Source organism: Podarcis erhardii (genome assembly GCF_964252035.2).
Source record: "Podarcis erhardii genome assembly, chromosome: Z".
In the NCBI taxonomy this organism is placed as follows: Eukaryota; Metazoa; Chordata; class Lepidosauria; order Squamata; family Lacertidae; genus Podarcis; species Podarcis erhardii.
The window spans coordinates 21590635-21611505 of record NC_138504.1 but is presented as its reverse complement, the minus strand read 5'-3'; the positions used below and the strand labels follow the sequence as shown (position 1 = coordinate 21611505).

At 44.3% G+C, this 20871-nt stretch overlaps 1 protein-coding gene across 3 annotated transcripts; it reads left to right on the top strand.

Moving 5' to 3' along the window:
- The first annotated feature begins 2607 nt into the window (after positions 1-2607).
- On the top strand, positions 2608-16882 carry LOC309333953 (uncharacterized protein). Of its 3 annotated transcripts, none has more exons than XM_081848040.1 (7): positions 2608-2735; positions 3237-3404; positions 5970-6116; positions 10505-10545; positions 12228-12343; positions 14213-15550; positions 16332-16528. In XM_081848040.1, the coding sequence occupies exons 1-7, from the start codon at positions 2695-2697 to the stop codon at positions 16464-16466; spliced, it is 1986 nt and encodes a 661-aa protein (XP_081704166.1). In that variant the 5' UTR covers positions 2608-2694; the 3' UTR covers positions 16467-16528. The 3 variants fall into 3 exon arrangements, with proteins under 3 accessions (XP_081704166.1, XP_081704167.1, XP_081704165.1); XM_081848041.1 differs by lacking the exons at positions 2608-2735; positions 16332-16528 and adding exons at positions 2808-2927; positions 16717-16882; XM_081848039.1 differs by lacking the exon at positions 2608-2735 and adding an exon at positions 2808-2927 and having other exon boundaries at positions 16332-16534.
- The last annotated feature ends 3989 nt before the right edge of the window (positions 16883-20871 follow it).

Below are 20871 nucleotides of genomic sequence, written 5' to 3'. Positions count from 1 at the left end.
TGTTGTCCTCCAGCAAGCAGTATGGCAACACTCATAATTATTTGCTGAAAAATGTGACCACAAATCAGAAATAGTCCAGCCAACTTCACACGTATTGGGACATCATGGTTTCCTTGTATAGGAACAAGCCATCGTGAACTTTGGGCTCATATACTACATGCCCCTCTTTTCTTTCACGTGCCAGAAAAGGGGTTTGAAAGCTTCCACTTCTGGTTTTAAGCTAAACATATCTAACCTCAAGGAACTGTGATTTGTTCAAGCAGTGATATAAGGACAAGACAGGATCTATAGTCACAGTGTGAACCTGGCTTATTGCCATTAGCCATAGTGCTATACTCGCCCTCCTTCTTTGAGCAGTTAGAACTTCCAGCAGCAGTGCTTGCCCATGTTTGGCTTCCTTATAAAGAAAAGATCAATGGTTTTGTAACATTTGGGTTTGTGTACAAATACACATGTAGAGTATAGATGGAGGCAGACAGCATAGGTGTCATGACCCTGGAGTCCAGAAGTGGCAGTACACTTAGTCAGAGGCCACAGTGTCACCCAGTAAGGAGTCAAGCTGGTGGTCTGGGGCCCACTGAACCTGAGGTTAGCAAGGAGAAGCCCACTGAACCAGATGCTACACCCCCAATAATTAAAGCCAAGACATCCATTGGTACCTTCCCCTGATCTCTGGGAACTGAGTACCACCCACACAACCTTTCCAGGAGGTCATCAAATACTGCTATTTTTAGGCCAATGAGATGGCCTTTTAAGAGGCTCTAGGGGCCCAAAAGAGGGATGGAGATGATGAGAGGTGACCGGAAGTTAGAAGCTCAAAAGCCAGCCCCAGGTTCAGTGGTCCTCTAATCACCAACATCAGAACCAGAAACCTGGTCTGGCTCTGTAACCAGTGACACTATAGGCAGTGTTTGCTGGTGCCTGGTGGGGCGGAAGGCAGAGAGGCCAATGGAAGGTAGAGGCAATGGCGGACTGAGCCAGCTAATTCTCATTTTGCCCTCATTCTCCTTCCTACAAAGGTATGCAAGAACCACACTGAGACTAAGGAGGCAAAAATGAAAGTCAGACCCACTCTTTTGGCTAGATGTAAGTCAGGGGGGGATGCAGGTGGAGCTGTGGGTTAAAGCACAGAGCCTAGGGCTTGCCAATCAGAAGGTTGGCAGTTCGAATCCCCGCAACAGGGTGAGCTCCTGTTGCTCGGTCCCTGCTCCTGCCAACCTAGCAGTTCGAAAGCACACAGTGCAAGTAGATTAATAGGTACCGCTCCGGCGGGAAGGTAAACGGCGTTTCCGTGCACTGCTCTGGTTCGCCAGAAGTGGCTTAGTCATGCTGGCCACATGACCCGGAAGCTGTACGCCGGCTCCCTCGGCCAGTAAAGCGAGATGAGTGCCACAACCCCAGAGTCGTCCGCAACTGGACCTAATGGTTAGGGGTCACTTTACCTTTACCTTCAAGTCGGGGGGCGGGCAGGAACTGGCTGAGGAAGAATTAAGGTTGGTAAGCCAACCTCCACAGACTGCAATCTCTGACTCAGGTCCTAACCAATTCAATTCTCTTCTAACCCCCTTCAGAACAAATAGCTCACTAGGAACTCTCCATGTTGCTGTGACCACCAATCTATCTTTTGGCTTGGTTCTGTGGGCTCCTCTGCAGTAAAAAAGCAGGACAACAGTGTTCCCACAAATGAAGCTACTACCTCAAATCAAATCCCCAGAAAGGCACTCCAGCACCAGAGCTAGGCATAATCCCTCACTTATCTTCAAGGGACATTTTATAGGGATGAGAGCATGCTGGCAACTTGAGGGAATGAACGTGAAAGTCACAGGTGGGACTGGGTGTCCTGCTCTACAGCACAGCACAAGGAAAGGATCAAACTGAGTGTGAGGCTGGGTGGAATTCAGGCTGGAAACAAGTCAAAGCAAAGTTCAGGCAGGATTCTAGGAACACAGAACTGTTGAGCTGCTCCAGCAATGAACAAGCTGAAACAGCCCTTTTATAACAGTAGGAGCAAACACAACCTGCACCTGTGATTCAAGCTGCTGCTTGACTGAAAGGGTCCCAGCCTTCTCCAGTAATCTCCTAGTGTGATGGGATAATGTTAGGTCTTCCTAGGTATTCTGCAGTAGAGTGAGCAGACATTGAGAGGCAGCAGTTGCCTTCATTAAGGCATCTGTATGGCCACCATGGGAAACAGGATACTATTGAACCTGAAGGAACTTTGTCTGATCCATCAGGCCAATTACTTTCCTACAACAGCCAGAGACCATCCACCTATGTAGCACAGCATAACCTTTTGGCAGTAACCCAACCAACTTCCTATTCCAGTCATTCAAGTTAAGACTTGCAGCAAATCACCCAGGTCCAAAAACCCATCTGCAGGATCCCATGACTTGCAGTTTAATGGAGGCAATGTGCTGTTGTCCTTTGGAGAGCTGCAGCAGATATTCTAGTAAACCACCACACAATATCAAGACCAAGAGTCACAAGGAAAAAGGAGTGTAAGTAAGATTTAACTAGAACTACCTCTTAGCATGGTATCTGGGTTGTACCAAATGGAATCTCAACCTTCCCCTTCATTCATTTTCTCTGTCTCTTTATGACATCAGCAGCAGCATCTCCTGCTCAGGCTTCTTCAGGATGACTTCACAATATGAATCCTCAGCAAAAAGGGAAGGAAATGCCTGAAACAGAAAAATGAATTCCCCCGGTCTGGCTAGAAGGAACAAGCTGGTGAGGTGAAATAATCTTGCACTTCGGGGCATCGTTCTGAAATGTGGATAATCCGCTACATGGAAACACCAATAAAATCTAGACAAGGTGTCAGTCCACATGGAGTTTATTATTCCCATGTATAGTGCCCAGTTCAGTATACAAGTTCAGTATACAGGTGTTCAAAGAGCACAGGTTGATGTAAGGAGCACGGAGAGGTGTACATTGGCCTGGTCACTATGTCCTTGGAGGTTCCAGCTCCACTCTGAACTTTCAACATGAAAGTTTGAAAAATTATTCTTTGGGTGTTCAATTGAACATGCAGGGACTCCTCCCCACAACTGGAAAGCCCATGCAATTGGGATTCCCAATGGTGGGGAGGATTCTAAGCTCATTCAGATTAACATGCAAACCACCCCCCTCTGGACCTTCTGCCCAATGCATGAAAACCTGAAGCTGTAGCCAATGAGAATGTTATGGATGGGACTAGCATGCACATCACTAATCTTCTCTCAATGTCTTTTCAGGCAAAAACATGCAAAGAACTGGAAAGTCCGTTCAGAGAGAGCCAGTACCCACCACCTTCCAGCCAAAACTCACCATCTTCCAGCCAATGCCCAGAACATTCCAGCCAATGCCCAGAATGTTCCAGCCAAGAGTTTAGAGCAGACACCCAAGGCAGACCAGCAAGTCAGGTAAGCCAAGTTATGTTCCAGCCCCAGGCACAGCTGTTAACAGGGTGTTTTGCACAATCTCGCAAAACAACTCCAAGATCATTACCATCTCCACATTTCCTCCTGCAGGAGTAAATGAAAGGAGCGAATATGTGCATGCATTTGAAGGGTTGGATCAACAACAACAACAATAACAACAACAACAACAACTATGACAATTACAGCAGTAGGTCTACAGTTCCTAGGAAGGAGAATTAACCCTTTCACCCATGTTGCAATCTCAGTGAAAATGTTCTCCACTCCAAAGCTCTAATCACTCTAAGAGAATACTGCCTTCAATGCCGTTGGCAGCTTCCCTTCTGGATTAAGTAGCAATTACAGGAGGTAAAACTTCAACAGTACCACAGCAGTGGGTGAAGGGTTACCCTCCCTGTCTGCAAATCTTAGACCTGAATCTGATCACATGCCTCTTCTCATGGCTATTCTTTTGCACATGCTTTTTAAAAATAAGCATGTTAAATAGATTTGGGTGAATGGGGCTCTGCCTCCATCTGCTTCCTCTTTGTTCAAGGGGTGACTTTGACTGTCATAGACTCTGGTTCCACCTACTGTTAGGCTTTGTGCCTTCTCCCTGTCAGTCTCGATGGGCAGCAATTACCACTAAGGCTGATGGGAATTGTAGTCTAACATCTGGAGGGCACCATGTTTCCAATCCTTGGATAGGTAATTATGTAAATTTATAGACTTTTCCACTGTGTAAAGCCATTGAAGCAGTATATATGATCGAACAGAACAAAACACAAAAATGCACGCTCTAAAAGCAATAAAATCAATTCAACAAGCTCTCAAAACAACAAAAGCATACCAGCAAACTCCAGGAAAAAAATCATCAGATGTAAAATTGATATTCCATAAGTGACTGGGTGCACTGCAGATAAAGCCTTCCTAAGCAAAAATTTCTTCAGTAGTTGACTAAATATTATCACGCTATGCACCTGTCTAGACAGACAGATAGAAAGAAAGAGATATTGTTTGCCTGTCTGCTAACACATTCAGGAGCTTGATGCTTTATAATATGTCTCTTCTGTACTATATATTTAAAGCATTATCATACCACTTTCAGCAATCATGCATTCCCCCAAAGAATCCTAGGAACTGTAATTTGCTAAGGATGCTAAGAGGTGTTGGAGGCCCCTATTCCCTTCACACGACTAAAGTTCTCTGAGTTCTCTGGGATGAGGAATCGACTGGTGAACCACTCAGAGAACCACAGTCCCCAAGAGTCTTCAGGGGAAGCTAAGCTGTTTAAAGTGGTATGCTACTGTGTTAAATGAAGAGTGCTAATGGGACCAGAGTGGATTATCATCTAAGAGTCAGGATACAGTAAAAATAGAATGAGGTAAGGAAGATGCAAATCAGAAAGGTCAGGTACTAGCTCTTTCATACTGTTACAAGTGTAGTTGTTGCAGCAGGCACTTATGGGAGGGAAGAACCAGATAGTATTTGATCTCAGCCAGGCCAATGAAAGAAACTTTGCTGTCTCACTCTGAAGTACAGTGGTACCTCGGGTTAAGAACTTAATTCATTCTGGAGGTCTGTTCTTAACCTGAAACTGTGCTTAACCTGAGGTACCACTTTAGCTAATGGGGCCTCCTGCTGCTGCTGTGCCGCCGCCTGATTTCTGTTCTCATCCAGAAGCAAAGTTCTTAACCCGAGGCAATATTTCTGGGTTAGCGGAGTCTGCAACCTGAAGCATCTGTAACCTGAAGGATCTGTAACCCGAGTTACCACTGTAGTCAGGAAAAATGGCTTTAATGGAGATAATTTTTAAAAAACAAAACCAACCACCCTTTCTTGAGCAAAGCTGGTCCTGAATTGTTGTCAAAGTATAATCTGCCCAAGAAATGAAGAGTTTTTTTTATAGATCATGGGTAGGCAAACTAAGGCCCAGGGGCCGGATCCAGCCCAATTGCCTTCTAAATCCGGTCTACAGGCAGTCTGGGAACCAGCGTGTTTTTACATGAGTAGAATTTGTGCTTTTATTTAAAATGCATCTCTGGGTTATTTGTGGGGCATAGGAATTCATTCAGACATTTATTTTTTCAAAATATAGTCTGGCCCCCCACAAGGTCTGAGGGACAGTGGACCGGCCCCCTGATGAAAAAGTTTGCTGACCCCTGTAATAGATCTAGTATAAGGTGCTTCACACATGACAAAGGGCACCAAAGTTTTTGGGTTGTTGCTTTTTTGGTGCAAGGATGGGGGAGCAATGCCCCATTCCCAATGCTTTTGTGTGACAACCCCCACCATCCATAATTATCATCCATGCTTTCTGAGAGAGTTGGAATCCAACAGCATTTGGAGCCCCTCCCGCCCCCCATTTGAATGTGTAGAAGTATGTAAGGAATGCAACAAGCAAGGACTCCTCCCCATCACTGGAAAGCCCACACAATTGCGATTCTCTTTCAGATGCACATGCAAATCCTCCTTCTCTGGACCTTCTGCCCAGTGCTTGAGGCTGCTGGGAATGTTGAGGGGGTTAGGGCTAACATGCCCATCCCTAATCCTCTCTCAATGTCTTTTCAGTCAAACACCTGCAAACAACCAGAAAGTTCATTCAGAGGGAACTAATACTCGCCACCTTCCAGCCAATGTCCAGAATGTTCCAGCCAATGCCAAACACCTTCCAGCCAAGAACTTAGAGCAGACATCCGAGGTAGACCAGCATGTCAGGTAATCTAAGTTATGCTCCAGCCCCAATTACAGCTGTTAACAGGGCACAAATTCACAAAGCAATTCCAGGATCATTTCCTTCTCCCCCATCACATTCAGTTTGCTGCCCACCCCCCCACCCCCCCAATCTGCACCTTTACTTACAGAAAGTCATAGGGTGGTTCTGGCTGTCATTGACTTTGGCGCCACCTACTGTTGGCCTCCGTGCCTTCTGTCCTGCCAGTCCCAATAGGCAGCAATGACCACTGCCCCAAAGGATATGAACTCAGCTTCCTCAACTTGCTTGCCTTGAACTGGGAAAGCCATTGTGTTGCACATTTTGATCTATGCACTGGATATAGAAATATTTGTCCGAAGAAAGAAGTGATGCTGGATTGAGACAAGTGGAGTTTCCAGATTTATTTATTTAAAAGGCAATGCATGTGCACTCATGTGCAACCTGCTCCCACCTGCAATCCATTCAGGGTCGGGCAGAAAAACTGATTTTGCAGAAACTACTTCAGGGATTTTTATTTTTATTTTATTTTTGAGCAGACCAGAACCAGAACCAGAGCCAGGTACAAAATGGTGACTCATAGGGTGGAGTGAATTACCTGCATCACCCCATGGGCCAGATGTTGGAGATGAGCTTCATAAACAGGCACACATTTAAAACAAGGCCCCTACATTTTCCCGCGACATTTTCAGCGGGTTAGTAAAAGTGAATCCTGCACAAAACTTCTCCCCCCCCTCCAGGGCCATGTGATTAATCATAATCAATGGCCACCATTGAGAACAGCATGCTGGACTAGATGTGCCACTGGCCTGATCCTGCATACTCTTATTGTGGTCTTAGTAATGCAGAATAGGACCATCTGTATGCCAGAGGAAGCTTTGCAACTCAAATAATTGCTCCTACCTCTGTTTCAAGGATCCAGCTCATTACCCTCATCTCCTTGATGCAATATTAAGTTGCCACATTTTGCAGGTCTCCCACTCAAGCTTATTCAAAAGGCTTTCAACCACAGTTGTAATAAATCCTCTAAACAGTCCAGCTTATTCTTCAATTTTGTTTCTTTTCACTGGGCTAGGTCCATAAATTAGATCTTTCTCTTCCATGCCTGTTTTGGATGAATGGTTTAATTAACAAGGGAAGAAATGAAACAAGGCCACAAAAAGAGGGAAAAAAGACAGACACCTTTTCAAATGTTTTAAAAGCTGTTGAGAAAAATCATTTCAAAGTTTTAGGGGGGGGGCGGGAAGAATTATGAAAGTAACAAAAATCATTCTTCAGCTCTTTCTATCAATTCTGCTGGTCCCACCAGAGTTGTAATCCTCCATCCTAACTTTGCTCCCCCGCCCAAACAAAATATGCTGATGAATGCAGTGGAAATAAGAGAAGATGAAAATGGGAAATATAGTATTTTATTACAGGGGTGGGAAACCTCAGGCCTGGGGGATCAAATGTGGCCCTACAAGCATTTCTATTTGGCCCTTGAGACTCTCCTCAGGCCACATCCCTCACCACATCTTCTTCATACCCTCCTTGAGCATTTTTGCCTGGCTAGAATGCATCCTGTAACTCTAATATTGTCTCTTCCTTGCCTGGATGGTACAGAGAGAGAGGCCGGTGAGTGTGAAGAAAGCAGCCCATTGTACAGTGGCAAGATTCACATTTGTTACTCCCTTTGGTCATTCCCACCACTAACATGTGTCACCTTCAGGGTTGATGACGACGAAATGTTTCCTTTGCATTGAAAGAAGTTCCCTGCAGCTGTTCTATAATTATCTAACAATGCAACCTTGCCAGCATACATTACATTATATATTAGCAGACCCTCCAAGTGTCCCTATTTTCCAGGGATGTCCCTGATTTAGAGAAGCCATCTTGGTTTCTGATTTGATCCCAGAATGTCCCGCTTTTCTTTAGGATGTCCCATAGGATTTTCATGGGAGAAATGTTGGAGGGTTTGGAGATACACTATCCAAGTCCTGAGCTGCCTGAAGGAAATTCTGTATAGTGAAGGGTTTTTTAAAAAAAATAATTATGTTTTTATATATGTTGGAAGCTGCCCAGAGTGCTGGGCAACCCAAAAAGATTTGTGGGGTATAAATAGTAAAATTATCATTATGGAATGGGACGTCTATATTTTCATTGGAGAAATGTTGGAGGGTATGTATTAGGCCCCATCACCCTGTAACCACTTGAAGTCATCATGGACTTCCCCCAATGAATCCTGGGAACTGTAGTTTGTTAGGGGTCTGAGGGTTGTTAGGAGACCCCTGTTCCCCTCATAGGGCTACAGTTTGCCAAGTGGTTTAACAGCCAGTCCCTCTTCCCAGGAAACTCTAGGGATTGTATGTAGCTCTGTGAGAGGAATATGGGTTTCCTAACAGCTGTCAGCACAGCCGGGGGTGGGGGGGGTCAGCTTCTCAGTCTCAGTGCTGCCACTAGCAGGGGGGAAGATGGGAGCAAAGTTTCAAGCACCAGATTAATTTCCTCCTGAGGAGAGAGCAAGAGACTTATGCTGCTTTGTAATATCCATTTACAAATATAAGGTTGAGCGGCGGGCTATGTGTGTTGACTATCAGAATAGATGGTACTTATCTGTATCATAGAGGGACGCGGGTGGTGCTGTGGGTTAAACCACAGAGCCTAGGGCTTGCTGATCAGAAGGTTGGCGGTTTGAATCCCTGCGATGGGATGAGCTCCCGTTGCTCGGTCCCATCTCCTGCCTATCTAGCAGTTCGAAAGCACGGCCAAGTGCAAGTAGATAAATAGGTACCACTCCGGTGGGAAGGTAAACGGCATTTCCGTGCGCTGCTCTGGTTTGCCAGAAGCAGCTTAGTCATGCTGGCCACATTACCCGGAAGCTGTACACCGGCTCCCTCGGCCAATAAAGCGAGATGAGTGCCGCAACCCCAGAGTCGTTCGTGACTGGACCTAATGATCAGGGGTCCCTTTACCTATCTGCATCATAGTGTCAGTTTCTCAAAAGCAAACCACATTGAAACTCCTCCTTTCAGCCAGCTGCAAATAAATAAATAAATAAATCTCACGGTTCCAGGTCCCAACCAATTGAGGCATGCTTGATAGCTAGCAGTAACCAATCATCAATGGCCATTTTAGAAAGCATCTCCTAGCCATGAGTGCTCCTTAAAAAAAAAAAAAAAACAGCTTTAGCTATCAGCTGAACAAATGCCTAGAGGGGAAAAAAATTCCGTCCTCATTGCATGACCATAACATTATTAAATATTTCTCCAGCTAATAGTATCGCAGTAGTAAATATGAACGAGACCTTGCAGCCTTTAATTGTATTTTCATTTCAAATGGCCAATAGGTGCTTATTTTGTTTTCACTTATCTAAATGACTCATGCCCAGACACACTGATGTTCTGGAATATGTACACCAAATAAGTAATTTCTTCTCTATTCAACTTGCCGCAGGCTCCAAGGTATCCAAAGGGATTTTGCATACAACCAGGTCTTTAGAATAAATCCCACCTGACTTCTGTTTTGGTTACCAGGATGAGTGTTGAAACGGTAGATAATTAGGATGACGGGGGTGGGGGGTCGAGGTGGTGGACAGAATTCATAAACTGCTACTACAGAAAAGAGAAGATCTCACTGAACCTTTGTAGAGATAAGCACTCATTTATTTGACTTTTCATAGACATCTGAAGGCAGCCCTGTTTCAGGAAGCTTTTAATGTTTGACGTTTTCTTGTGTTCTTTTATATTTTGTTGGAAGTCACTCAGATTGGCTGAGGTAACCCAGTCAGATGAGTGGGATATTAGAAATAAATTATAACAATATTATTGTTTAGGAACGTAACTCAATCATTCTATATCTATTCAGTTCCCAAATGAAGGTTGTTCTAAGGTAGGCTTCCTCAGCCTCGGCCCTCCAGATGTTTTTGGCCTACAACTCCCATGATCCCTAGCTAGCAGGACCAGTGGTCAGGGATGCTGCAAACTGTAGTCTCAGAACATCTGGAGGGCCGAGGTTGAGGAAGCCAGTTCTAAGGCATACACTTATGGCAGTTTAAAAGCATGCCAGTGCAAGTAGATAAATAGGTACCGCTGCAGCGGAAAGGTAAATGGCATTTCCATGCACTCTGGCTTCTGTCATGGTGTACCAGAAGCGGTTTAGTCATGCTGGCCACATTACCCAGAAAGCTGTCTGTGGACAAACTCCGGCTCCCTTGGCCTGAAAGCAAGATGCGCGCCACGTCCCACAGTTGAATTCCACTGGACTTAACTGTCCAGGGCTCCTTTACCTTAACCTTTTTACCTTGTACCTGTTAATAATAATAATATTTTAAAACTGAAAAAAGGATAATGTCTTTAGAATTGGTAAAACAGTCTATATGACAATGCCTCTCTCTGTTGTTGTTTTTCTCTTGTAGTAAATATAGAGGATCTCCACTTTATGAAAAATACATTCCAGGTATGAAAGTGAACATCCGATCAGAGAGTTTGCTTTGCAGGGCAGGGCACACACTTAAGAAATGTTCTTTATCTTGTAGGATAGAGAGGGAGTGGTAAAGAAATTCTGACTATTTAGATGAGTACAGTGGTACCTCGGGTTAAGAACTTAATTCGTTCTGGAGGTCTGTTCTTAACCTGAAGCACCACTTTAGCTAATGGGGCCTCCTGCTGCCACTGTGCCGCTACTGCATGATTTCTGTTCTCATCCTGAAGCAAAGTTCTTAACCCGAGGTAATATTTCTGGGTTAGCAGAGTCTGTAACCTGAAGCGTATGTAACCCAAGGTACCACTGTATTCCCCAATCCAGTGCCCTCCAGATCTTTTGGACTACATCACTCATCTTCCCTCGAAATTAGCCCACTGATTTGGGCTGCTGCAAGTTGTAGTCCAACAGCATTGAGACCAGACTCATTAAGACACACAGCCCACCCTACCAATATCTCCAGCTGACTGTCAGCACTTGTATTTATTCTCAAGAGCCCAGTGAAGATTTATGAAAATGAGCCGTTTATTATTTCCCACTTGTAGTTTAGGGAAATGAATCTGGTGTTTCCTCACAGCATTCAATGAATATGGGATTTAAAGCAAAGGTGGGAAACTGTTTCAACCCAGTAGTAGGTGGAGCCAGACTCTCAGATTAATGCATCAAAACACACATTTAACCTGAAAGATCCAATATTGCTAGACCAGCCTTTCTCAACCTGTGGGTCGCCAGATGTTGTTGAACTACAACTCCCATCACCTCTAGCTAGCAAGGCCAGAGCTCAGGGATGATGAGAGTTGTAGTCCAACAACTTCTGGGGACCCACAGGTTGAGAACTGCTGTGCTAGACAGACCTGCACAGGTGTATAACCCGCAAGTGTCCCATTTTTCTCCATGAGAGCATGGTGGCCAGAGGGGGTTGTTTTGGTTGTTTTGATTATTAATGATTTATTTTTGCCTTTACCTTGCATTTTTATCTTGTGAGCCGCCCTTAGATCTTGCAATGAAGGGCAGAATATGTAAGTCTGATAAATAAATAATAAAATAAATAATATTTGGGGAATGGTTCCTGTTCTTATGTTAGCTGCATTGTTTTATGCTTTCAGGGTGTCCCATGATCATATTATAAAGTAGCTGTATTCTGCATTATAAATCAAAACACTGCTAGGAATTGTTACCTTCTGTTCTCCAACGCATTTCTTAGCAATAAAAAATTCAGTGCGGGATGAGCAAACTCTTATTCAGAAACTGTGGCTCAGAGAAGAAAGTTTGAGAAACACTGCAATAGAGGATTAGACAATTCAGGGTGAGAAAGCTACCAATGGCACTACTAGCCATTATGACTATGTTGCGCCTGCACGGTTGGAGGCAATATGCCTCTGAATGCCAGTTGCTCACAGTGCTAGTTCCTCACAAGTGAGGAGAGGGCTGCTGCGCTCAGGTCCTGCCTTTGGGCTCCACATAAGTTGGCCACTGAGATTAAGATGGTGGTCTAGATCACAATTGACCTGATTCAGTAGGGCTATTCTTATGCTGTCCTTTTAAGCAGCTGTTAAGAACTGAACTCATAGGTGAATTCATTGAAACCACTCTTTACCATTGTGTTGTTGGGTTCCCCTCTCCCTCAAACGTCTTTCTTATTTCTATCTATATTTCAGATATTGAGTGCTATAATGCCATACTAAAGCCACGAGTCAGCCTAAGCTTTCCTCTGGACTTTCCAAAGCCAGTACGACCTGGTACCAAAACAAGATCAAGGCCTTCTGCTTTAAAGGTAAGCAGAATTCCTCCAGGCAATTAATAAGACAAGAATTTTTAATAAAGTGCAATATTAGGAGGGGCAATGCATTGAAATTGATAAAGACAAAACTCTATTTTATTTTAGTTTAGTTTAGTATTCAAGTATTTTAGAAGTTGTCAAAGCCATATGGGTATATTGGTTTCAATATAAAAGATGTGTCATATCTGCTACAACATAGTTGAGGAACCTTTGCTCTTATGGATGTTGTTGGACTACAACTCCTGTCATCCATGACCACTGACCATGCTGGCTAAGTCTGATAGGAGCAGGACCTGAAGGGCCAAAGGTCCCCTGCCATTAAGGGAGTGATCTACAAAAAACCCTGAAAGGTACAAAACTGCCAACAGAATAGCATGGTGAAATCTGCTTACAGAGCCAGGAAGTTCAATGCAAAATCCACGTGACCTGTGACATTTCAATGTATATATTTTATATTCTGCTGACTGGATGTTTTGACATGTACTTTTTTGTGAGAATGCACCGCATCGTGGGCATTGTAGTCCATAGTAGCTGTATAAAAAATGATTGCAATTAGAACTACACTCACATTATAGAAGCCCAGATGGGTTGTGTGCATCCTTTCAATCCTTAGCAATGGCCTTCCATGTTGGAGAAATTCAACAAAGATCCAAGCTGGTGAAGAGGACACCAGAAGGGTAACTTGCCACATTTTGAACTAAGTGAAGCAACACATACTGTATTACAATCAAAAAGTCCAGAGCCAAAGATTCTTCCTTGGGCCTCCAATATATGAAAGTCTCCCTGCTTCCCTATAATTCCTCTTGTATGCTGTGATCAGCAGAGGGTAACCTCTTGGTAGTTCCATCACCTTCAGAGGTTTGTGGGGGACCCTAAGAGAAAGCCTTTCTTGTGGCAGCCGCAAAGCTGTGGAAGACCCTCCCTACAAAAGTGCATCTGGCACCTTTATTGTACAGCTTCTGGCAAATGCTGAAGAAACACCTCTTTAACCCTGGCTTTTGACACATGAGGTGTATAATTTTAAGACCAACTTTATTTTTGTGATTCCAAGTTATTTTAAATTGTTTTTGATATTGCATTTTAATTTGCAACCCACCCTGGAACCTTAGGGTGGAGGGTGGCATAATGTCACCACCTGCACCACTCTGCCCATTTGCCCTCTCACTCTTGTTGGCTCTTGTCCTATCTACAATGGCCTAACATAAGTTTATGGGTCCAAGTCACATGAGATCACCAACTTTGCTGCCAGATTTATACTGAACACACACATGTCAGCTGTGCCAATTCTCTAAAGTCAGCTCTCGTTCTCCCACTGATATAACACTGGCTTTTAGGGATGCTTTGTTAAAGTATTGTTTGTGTGATTTGCTAGATAAAAACAGTGGTTAAATCCCCGTACCCCTGATCTATGGAAGTTAAATATCTAAGTTATGGAGATGGGTGCATCTTGCCCCTAATGTACATCCGCACTGATGCACACCCATAAGCAGTAAGGTGCCATGTTCTGCACTGTCTGCCACTTCTCATGCTGATGAAGCTCATTTTTATAACAGATTGTACAGCAGTTATGAGAGGTTTTTTGAAGCATATCTTTAGCCAAAAGAACAAAAGAATGAACATCTTGGTTTTCTTGAAGCCCCAGATGTGCCACTGCAAATGAATGAATGCAGTATAGCTTTGTGCAGCTAGAGTAGAGTTTTCTACCCTGATAAATGAAGGAGGTGTGAACGTGGCCGCGGAACAAGAGATATTTGGTATGAGAGAGTTGGAGGGTCTGCAGCTGTCCATGGATTCTCTCCTTATCTCAATCCCACTCTCTCTGTGTCACAATTACTAACATGCAATTTGATTGTTGCCTTTCAGCGAGTCAACGTACCGCTAGCACCAGGACATGTGCAACTAGACTTTAAAATCCCCACCACTGAACCACCCAAGGCAATTGCTCCAGGTGAATCTGATGAACCATCTCTAGAACCATCTCTAGAACCAAGCCAGAACCAAGCCTTAGAGAACTCCGAGAAAGCAGATTCAAGCAAGTCAGAGGAGAAAAAGAAATTCTGGCACAAGTTGCCTTGTTGGAAGAAAAAGAAGCCCCCTGTATCAGACACTAAGGAACATGCAGGTGATCATACCAAGGTAGATGCAGCTGGTAATATAACAGTTACACCTGAAAATGAAGAAAAATCACACCATAGCAGTGTATCACCCCAGACCACTGTGGAATCGCCATCACCACCACCACCACCACCAAAATCACCACCACCCATTTCCCCTTCAGCAACTAAACCTAGGAAAAGAATCAAAGATAAGAAAGATACTGCACTGATGGTATCTCCATCAGACATAACCCCTCAAACATCTGCTGCGCCATCACCAAGTGATGATGGGGAACAATCAAAATCACCCAAAGGGATTTTGAAATCATCAGTGGAAAAAATGCAGCCTGGAAAATCTGTTTCCATCCATACACCACAAGAGATAAACAGCACCAAGCCTCCTCCAAAGCATTCAATGACTCATTTTAGAAGTAAGGAAATTTCACCTGTGACTAATGACAGTCCAACCTCTGAGAGAACATCAGCCACTGATGAAACAGAGCTGAGTTCTGCACCTACCACATCGCTCAAATCTCAGAGGCGCACACCTCTGTTTGCCAGAGCTTTTAAGCCATCACTAAATGTTTCCAGGAAACGTTTTGGAAAGGGAAAAGAAGAAGGCAAAGTTTCCACTGCTGCAGCTTCAGAAACACCTTTGCCTGAGTCTACTAATTCTGGAGATCAAGAAATTTCACCTCTGACATCTCAGCCGCCATTGGAGAAAACAGTGCCCACATCACCACCTGGCATGGTGCCTCCTGATTCAGCGCCCAGATCACCACCCAGAAATTTGCCGCCACCACCAGAAGATCAATTGAACACAGAGGCAGCTTCTGCTCTCACTACCTCTCTCAGATCTCAGAAGCGGGCACGTATGTTTGCCAGAGCAAGTACACCATCCCCAAATGTTGCCACTACTCATTTCAGAAGTGAGGAAATGTCACCTACAGCTGACAGCAGCTTGCCTCGCCCAACGCCTGGGAAAACACCACTCAAATCACCCACCACTTCTCCCAAAGATATTGAGAAACACACAGCGGTGCACAAATCTTTCTTCACCACAATTCCAACAGGATCTCTGCAGGAGGTGAAAGCTGCACGCCTAGTAAGTTGTTTCTCTTTTTCTTCAAATCTCATGAAAACGCAGGTCAGAAATGTTGGTGTAATAAGGTCAAATAGTTGGTGTAAGGCAGTCAAATATTACACCATAGGGAAGAGGTAATATTGGGTGCACCGCAATCAGAACTTCAATACAGGTAGTCTAAAGTTTAAAAAGCTGCAACATTGCTTGTAAAATACAAGTGCTCATTGGCCGAAGCATTAGAAAACAGGAGCAAATGTATTCATACTAAGCAAACTAGTAGAATCCTACCTATCTTGCTCATTCTTACACCTGACATTCTTGTGAAATAGCTTAGTTATATAAAAGTTTCCTCAGAGAGACATTCCAGCATGAAATGGCTGAAACAGGAGTTTGTTTCTATGGATGCAATGAAGGGATTGAGCACCTCAAGCCTGAAATGGCAATGTGTGCACACCCCCTCAGCCTCTCTATCTGGCCCTCAGGATTTTCCCTAAGCCACACTCTGAAACTGTGCTGCTGTGTACCCTCCTTAAGTCATTTTGCCTGCCTAGACTACATCCTTGAACTCTGATGATGCCTTGTCCCAAGCATACACAACTCCTGTACTACAGCTCCAGCTGCTCCTGTCCCTTTAAACCCCTCCTTGTCCTTGGAGACAGCAAGGGAAGAAGCAGAGGAGATTCTAATGACCTAGCTGTCTCTGCCTCTGTCTCTTCCACCTCTGTGCCTTCCTGTAACTCTTCCCTGCCTCCTTTTCTCCCATTTCTGACTTCTTCTTCCCTCTGCCACATGGGTGGTACAGAACCCCACAAATCACCGGCCTCTTCCCCTTGATCATCCTCCTGCTCCTCTGGCTCCTCTGCCCACCCTTCAGACTCCTGCCTGCACCTGGCATGCTTCTTGCTTATCTGGGTGGAGAACAGAGATGGGTGTGTGAGTACGTGTATATTAGTAGACAAAGGTAACATTTACACATATTTTTTTCTCTGCCCACTTTTGTTTCTGGCCCCATCTGCTACCTGAAAGTGGCCCTCCGAAGGCACTACTCTCAGATAACTGTGTGCAGAAATGCATTCTTGTATGTGTATAAGGTGGCAAAACTTGCATGTTTCTTTCTGCAGAATAATTTGTAATACTTCTTGTTGTTATTAATTCCATTCTCATGCCTTCTATCTTCCTCATTCCAGCCTGGAGCAAAATGGGTTCAAAAATTCCTTCAATAAAAAGAAAGGAGGAATGATTTTTTCAGTTCTACCACAACACTTCTCTGGGGATTTTTTATGCAGCAGCTGGTATCAATGAATAGCTCTTCCTTTTATTAAAAGCTAACAAATAAAACATATCCACCAACAACCTGTGAGTAGTGAGTTTATTGGCATAACTTGGTAATTGCCTTGTTCATGCTCAGTCTGTAGAGCATGAGACTCTTAATTTCAGGGTCGTGGATTCAAGCCCTACATTGGGCAAAAGATTGCAATATGCATTGCAAAGCATTGGCCTAGATGACCCTTGGGGTCACTTCCTACTCTAAGATTCTGCATCTGATACCAGAATCCTCCGAGGAAGGCAGCCCAGAAGTTGCAGGACCATGGACAGCTCCAAGTAAACAGCTTGCTCTCACAAAGGTTAAGAGCAGACTGAGTCTTTAAAACAACAACAACAACGTGTTTGGTTCCTTGCCTTTTCCCAGCAGGCATAGCATATGAGGTTGGGTGTTGCCACTGCAGCTTGCCAGGGCAGGGTGGTGGTAAAGGCAGCCAGCTGCAACTTCAGATATTGGAATGTAGCTTTTGAGGTTTCTGCCCAAATCAGCCACTTCTGCACCACTCCCTGTGTACAGCTTGTCTTTGTAGGAACTATGGTGCAAATCACTTCATGCTCCCGAAGTGGATCCTTTGAATCAATGTGTCAGATGGAGAAATGGTTGTGTGAACTGCCTTTCCCCCAGAATGCTGGTGTCACATCATGGGCATATTTTTCTCACTCTATACAGTCTGCCAACTTAACAACACATTTCTCTGCAAGTTCTGGCTTTTTAGCAAAGACCAGTCATTACAATGTGTACTAGAGCAGTACTCCAATTTGGCCAAGTACACCAACAGAACAGACTGACAGAAATGTGGTGTCAAGATAGGCATATAGGGAATAAATGCAGTGTGTCCATCCTGGCTTTGGGACAAATGTGACAATATAGCTTCAGCAGTTAATGTGATTGAACACATTTTTAGTCTTGGGAGGTGGTGGTGGTTGGTTTCAACAACTCCAGCAATGCAGAAACCTCTTTGTAAATCAAACTCAGGATTTCCCTCCATGATGTTTGGAAAGGATACCATCACCTTAAGAAACAGAGGCTAGATCCAGACACATCAAAAAAGTGATTCAATTAAACACGTTGTAGACTTCTTAAAGGAAAATCCCGTTGGCGAAAGATGGGAATCCACAGCGCCATCTGGTATCACAGTGTTATAACACATATAAAGTGTTTTTGGGTTTTTTCTTTATCAATGTGGCTGTGGCATAGAATCAGTTTGTAATGAGCCCTGCAAGAGAGCAAAATGCAGCGGACCAGGAGACAGTGCAAACATTCTTGAAATGCACACTATTTGGAACAGAGGTGGATGGTGCCCCTTGGGACTAGTAGGGCAGAAGGCAAGGGGACCAACAGTGATAGTCAGAGTCACCCCCCTGGTTGGTTTAAGGAGGGAGGCTGGCTGGCTGAGGGCAGACTGAGCTTGCTGGGCCAGTGCCTCATTTACACTAATGGACCAGTCCACACTGGCTGGGGGTGGGGGAGGGAGGCAAAGTACATGTGTAAAGTTACGTATGTTGTGAAATAAGTGGATAGGACAAAGTTTTTTCTACTCACCTTCCACACTGTGAAACAATGGAATTTGCTCCCATAATGGTCAGCAGCCAGGGCAGCTTTAGTGGGGAGAGGTAGACATTTTCATGGAGGAAAGGCTGTGGGTTGCTACTAGCGATGATGGCAAGGCCCTTCTACCATTATTGTACTGAAAAGATTTCTAAAAACTATATTGATTAAGGGGTTGGAGCAACTTCTTTATGCACAACAATTATAACATCTGGAGCTCTTTTCATTTAGAAAATGTGTAAGTAGTAGTGTGGTGGGGGGCAAGACATAATAGAGGAGTAAAAAAAGTAACCATGATGGGAGAAAGTGTATAGAGGGGTGTTTCCCCCACCCCCTCATAACACTAGATCTCTGTGGCATCCAATGAAGCAGAGTTTCAGAAGATGCAGCAGGCTGCCTCATAATACGATCGAAAGTCTGGCAGTGCAAAGCCACCTCTGTCTTTAGTATCTATCAAAATTTTATACTTGATTCTTCACTCCTCCTCCTCCCCCCCACCCCCGCCAGACAAATCTTGAAATATCTCTTTGCCATTCCCTAAAGCAGCTAGTGCTATTTGTTACTGGTATTGTTTGGAATAAGAACAAAGGTAAGATATTCATCTTTAAGGCTGAAATCCTTCCTAAAAATGATAGTTTCACCTTCCCCCATATTTCCAAATCTTTTTTAATGAGTTTCAGAAGATTCAGGGCAGACCAAAGGAAATACTTCATGCAGTACATAGTTAAAGTATGAAATTCCCTCCTACAATATGCAGCTAGACACTTTGGACACATGGAGACACATGGAGAATTAGGCTATACATGGCTTGGAGAATTAGGCTATAAATGGCTAAGGGGAAAAAAGTTAAGGACCCCTGGATGGTTAAGTCCAGTCAAAGGCGACTATGGGGTTGCGGCACTCATCTCACTTTCAGGCTGAGGGAGCTGGCGATTGTCCACAGACAGCTTTCTAGGTCATGTGGCCAGCATAACTAAACCGCTTCTGGAGCAACAGAACACCATGACGGAAACCAGAGTGCACGGAAACGCCGTTTACCAGTACCTATTTATCTACTTGCACTGGTATGCTTTTGAACTGTTAGGTTGGCAGGAGCTGGGACAGAGTAACAGGAGCTCACCCTGTCCCGGGGATTCAAACCGCTGACCTTCTGATCAGCAAGCCCAAGAGGCTCATTGTTTTAGACCACAGCACCACCCACATCCCCTAAATGGCTACTAGCCATAGTGGGGATCACTATGGGTATGCTCACCTTCCAGTGTTGGGGCCAGCATGTCTCTGAATACTGGTTTCTGGGGATCACAAACAGGAAGAGTGCTGTTGCACTCCTGTCCTCTTTGCAGGTTTCCCAGAGGCATCCATTTGTTTAGGAGGCTGGACTAGTTGAACAGGATGATGGACTAGAAGGGCCATTAGAATGATACAGCAGGGCTTGTATAAATAATGCTTGATTGACTCATTGTTAATTTAAATTAAAATCCATGAGCATTTTTTAAAAAAATGTTTATTTTTGAAGTAAGTGAAACAAAGGCCATTTACACATTGATGATGATGATGATGAAGTTTTACTGCTATTTAAGCCTCATGGTGGGACGTGGGTGGCACTGTGGGTTAAACCACAGAGGCTAGGACTTGCCAGTCAGAAGGTCAGTGGTTCGAATCCCCACGACGGGGTGAGCTCCATTGTTCGGTCCCTGCGCCTGCCAACCTAGCAGTTCAAAAGCACGTAAAAGTGCAAGTAGATAAATAGGTACCGCTCCAGCGGGAAGGTAAATGGCATTTCCGTGCGCTGCTCTGGTTCGCCAGAAGCGGCTTAGTCATGCTGGCCACATGACCCGGAAGCCGTATGCCGGCTCCCTCGGCCAATAAAATGAGATGAGCGCCGCAACCCCGAGTCAGCCACAACTGGACCTAATGGTCAGGGGTCCCCTTTACCCTTTACTTTTAAGCCTCATGGTGCTGTGGGTCTATGTATCTGGTTGTTAACCAGGTTTGGGTTTTGAGCCACCCAGGGACAGCTGTGGGCAAGATTCCTACATTGCAGGCAGTTGGACAAGATGACCCTCAGTGTCCCTTCCAATTCTACAATACTACGAAATTTATGAAAAGTCCCTTTTTTTGGACTTTTATTTTATCCGCCCCCTCCCCCTGCTGAAACCCTGCTCCATAATTCATTGAGCTACCTTAAAAGAATTAAATACCCAACTGCCCAAGGCTCAGAATGTGTTTGTGGAAGTGATGCAAAGTAATAAATGACAACAATTTCTTAAATATTAATTTGGCCTCCAGCACTTAACAGAATGCTTTGCATGAATTAATCTGAGACAAAACTTGCATCAGTTTCGGTGAGGAATTTGCTAGGAACTTCCAGCTACTACGAATCTTTCAAAAGATGCTAGTTTGAAGTTCTATAACAGCATACTTCAATTCAGTCATGACCCCCCGCTTGACACATTAAAAAAAAAAACTT

Coding starts and splice junctions, on each gene's coding strand:
- LOC309333953 (XM_081848039.1), top strand. CDS start 2,830: ATGGAGTTTATTATTCCCATGTATAGTGCCCAGTTCAGTATACAAGTT. Junction 2,928..3,236: donor GATGTAAGGAGCACGGAGAG/GTGTACATTGGC, acceptor ATGTCTTTTCAG/GCAAAAACATGCAAAGAACT. Junction 10,546..12,227: donor TTATGAAAAATACATTCCAG/GTATGAAAGTGA, acceptor TCTATATTTCAG/ATATTGAGTGCTATAATGCC.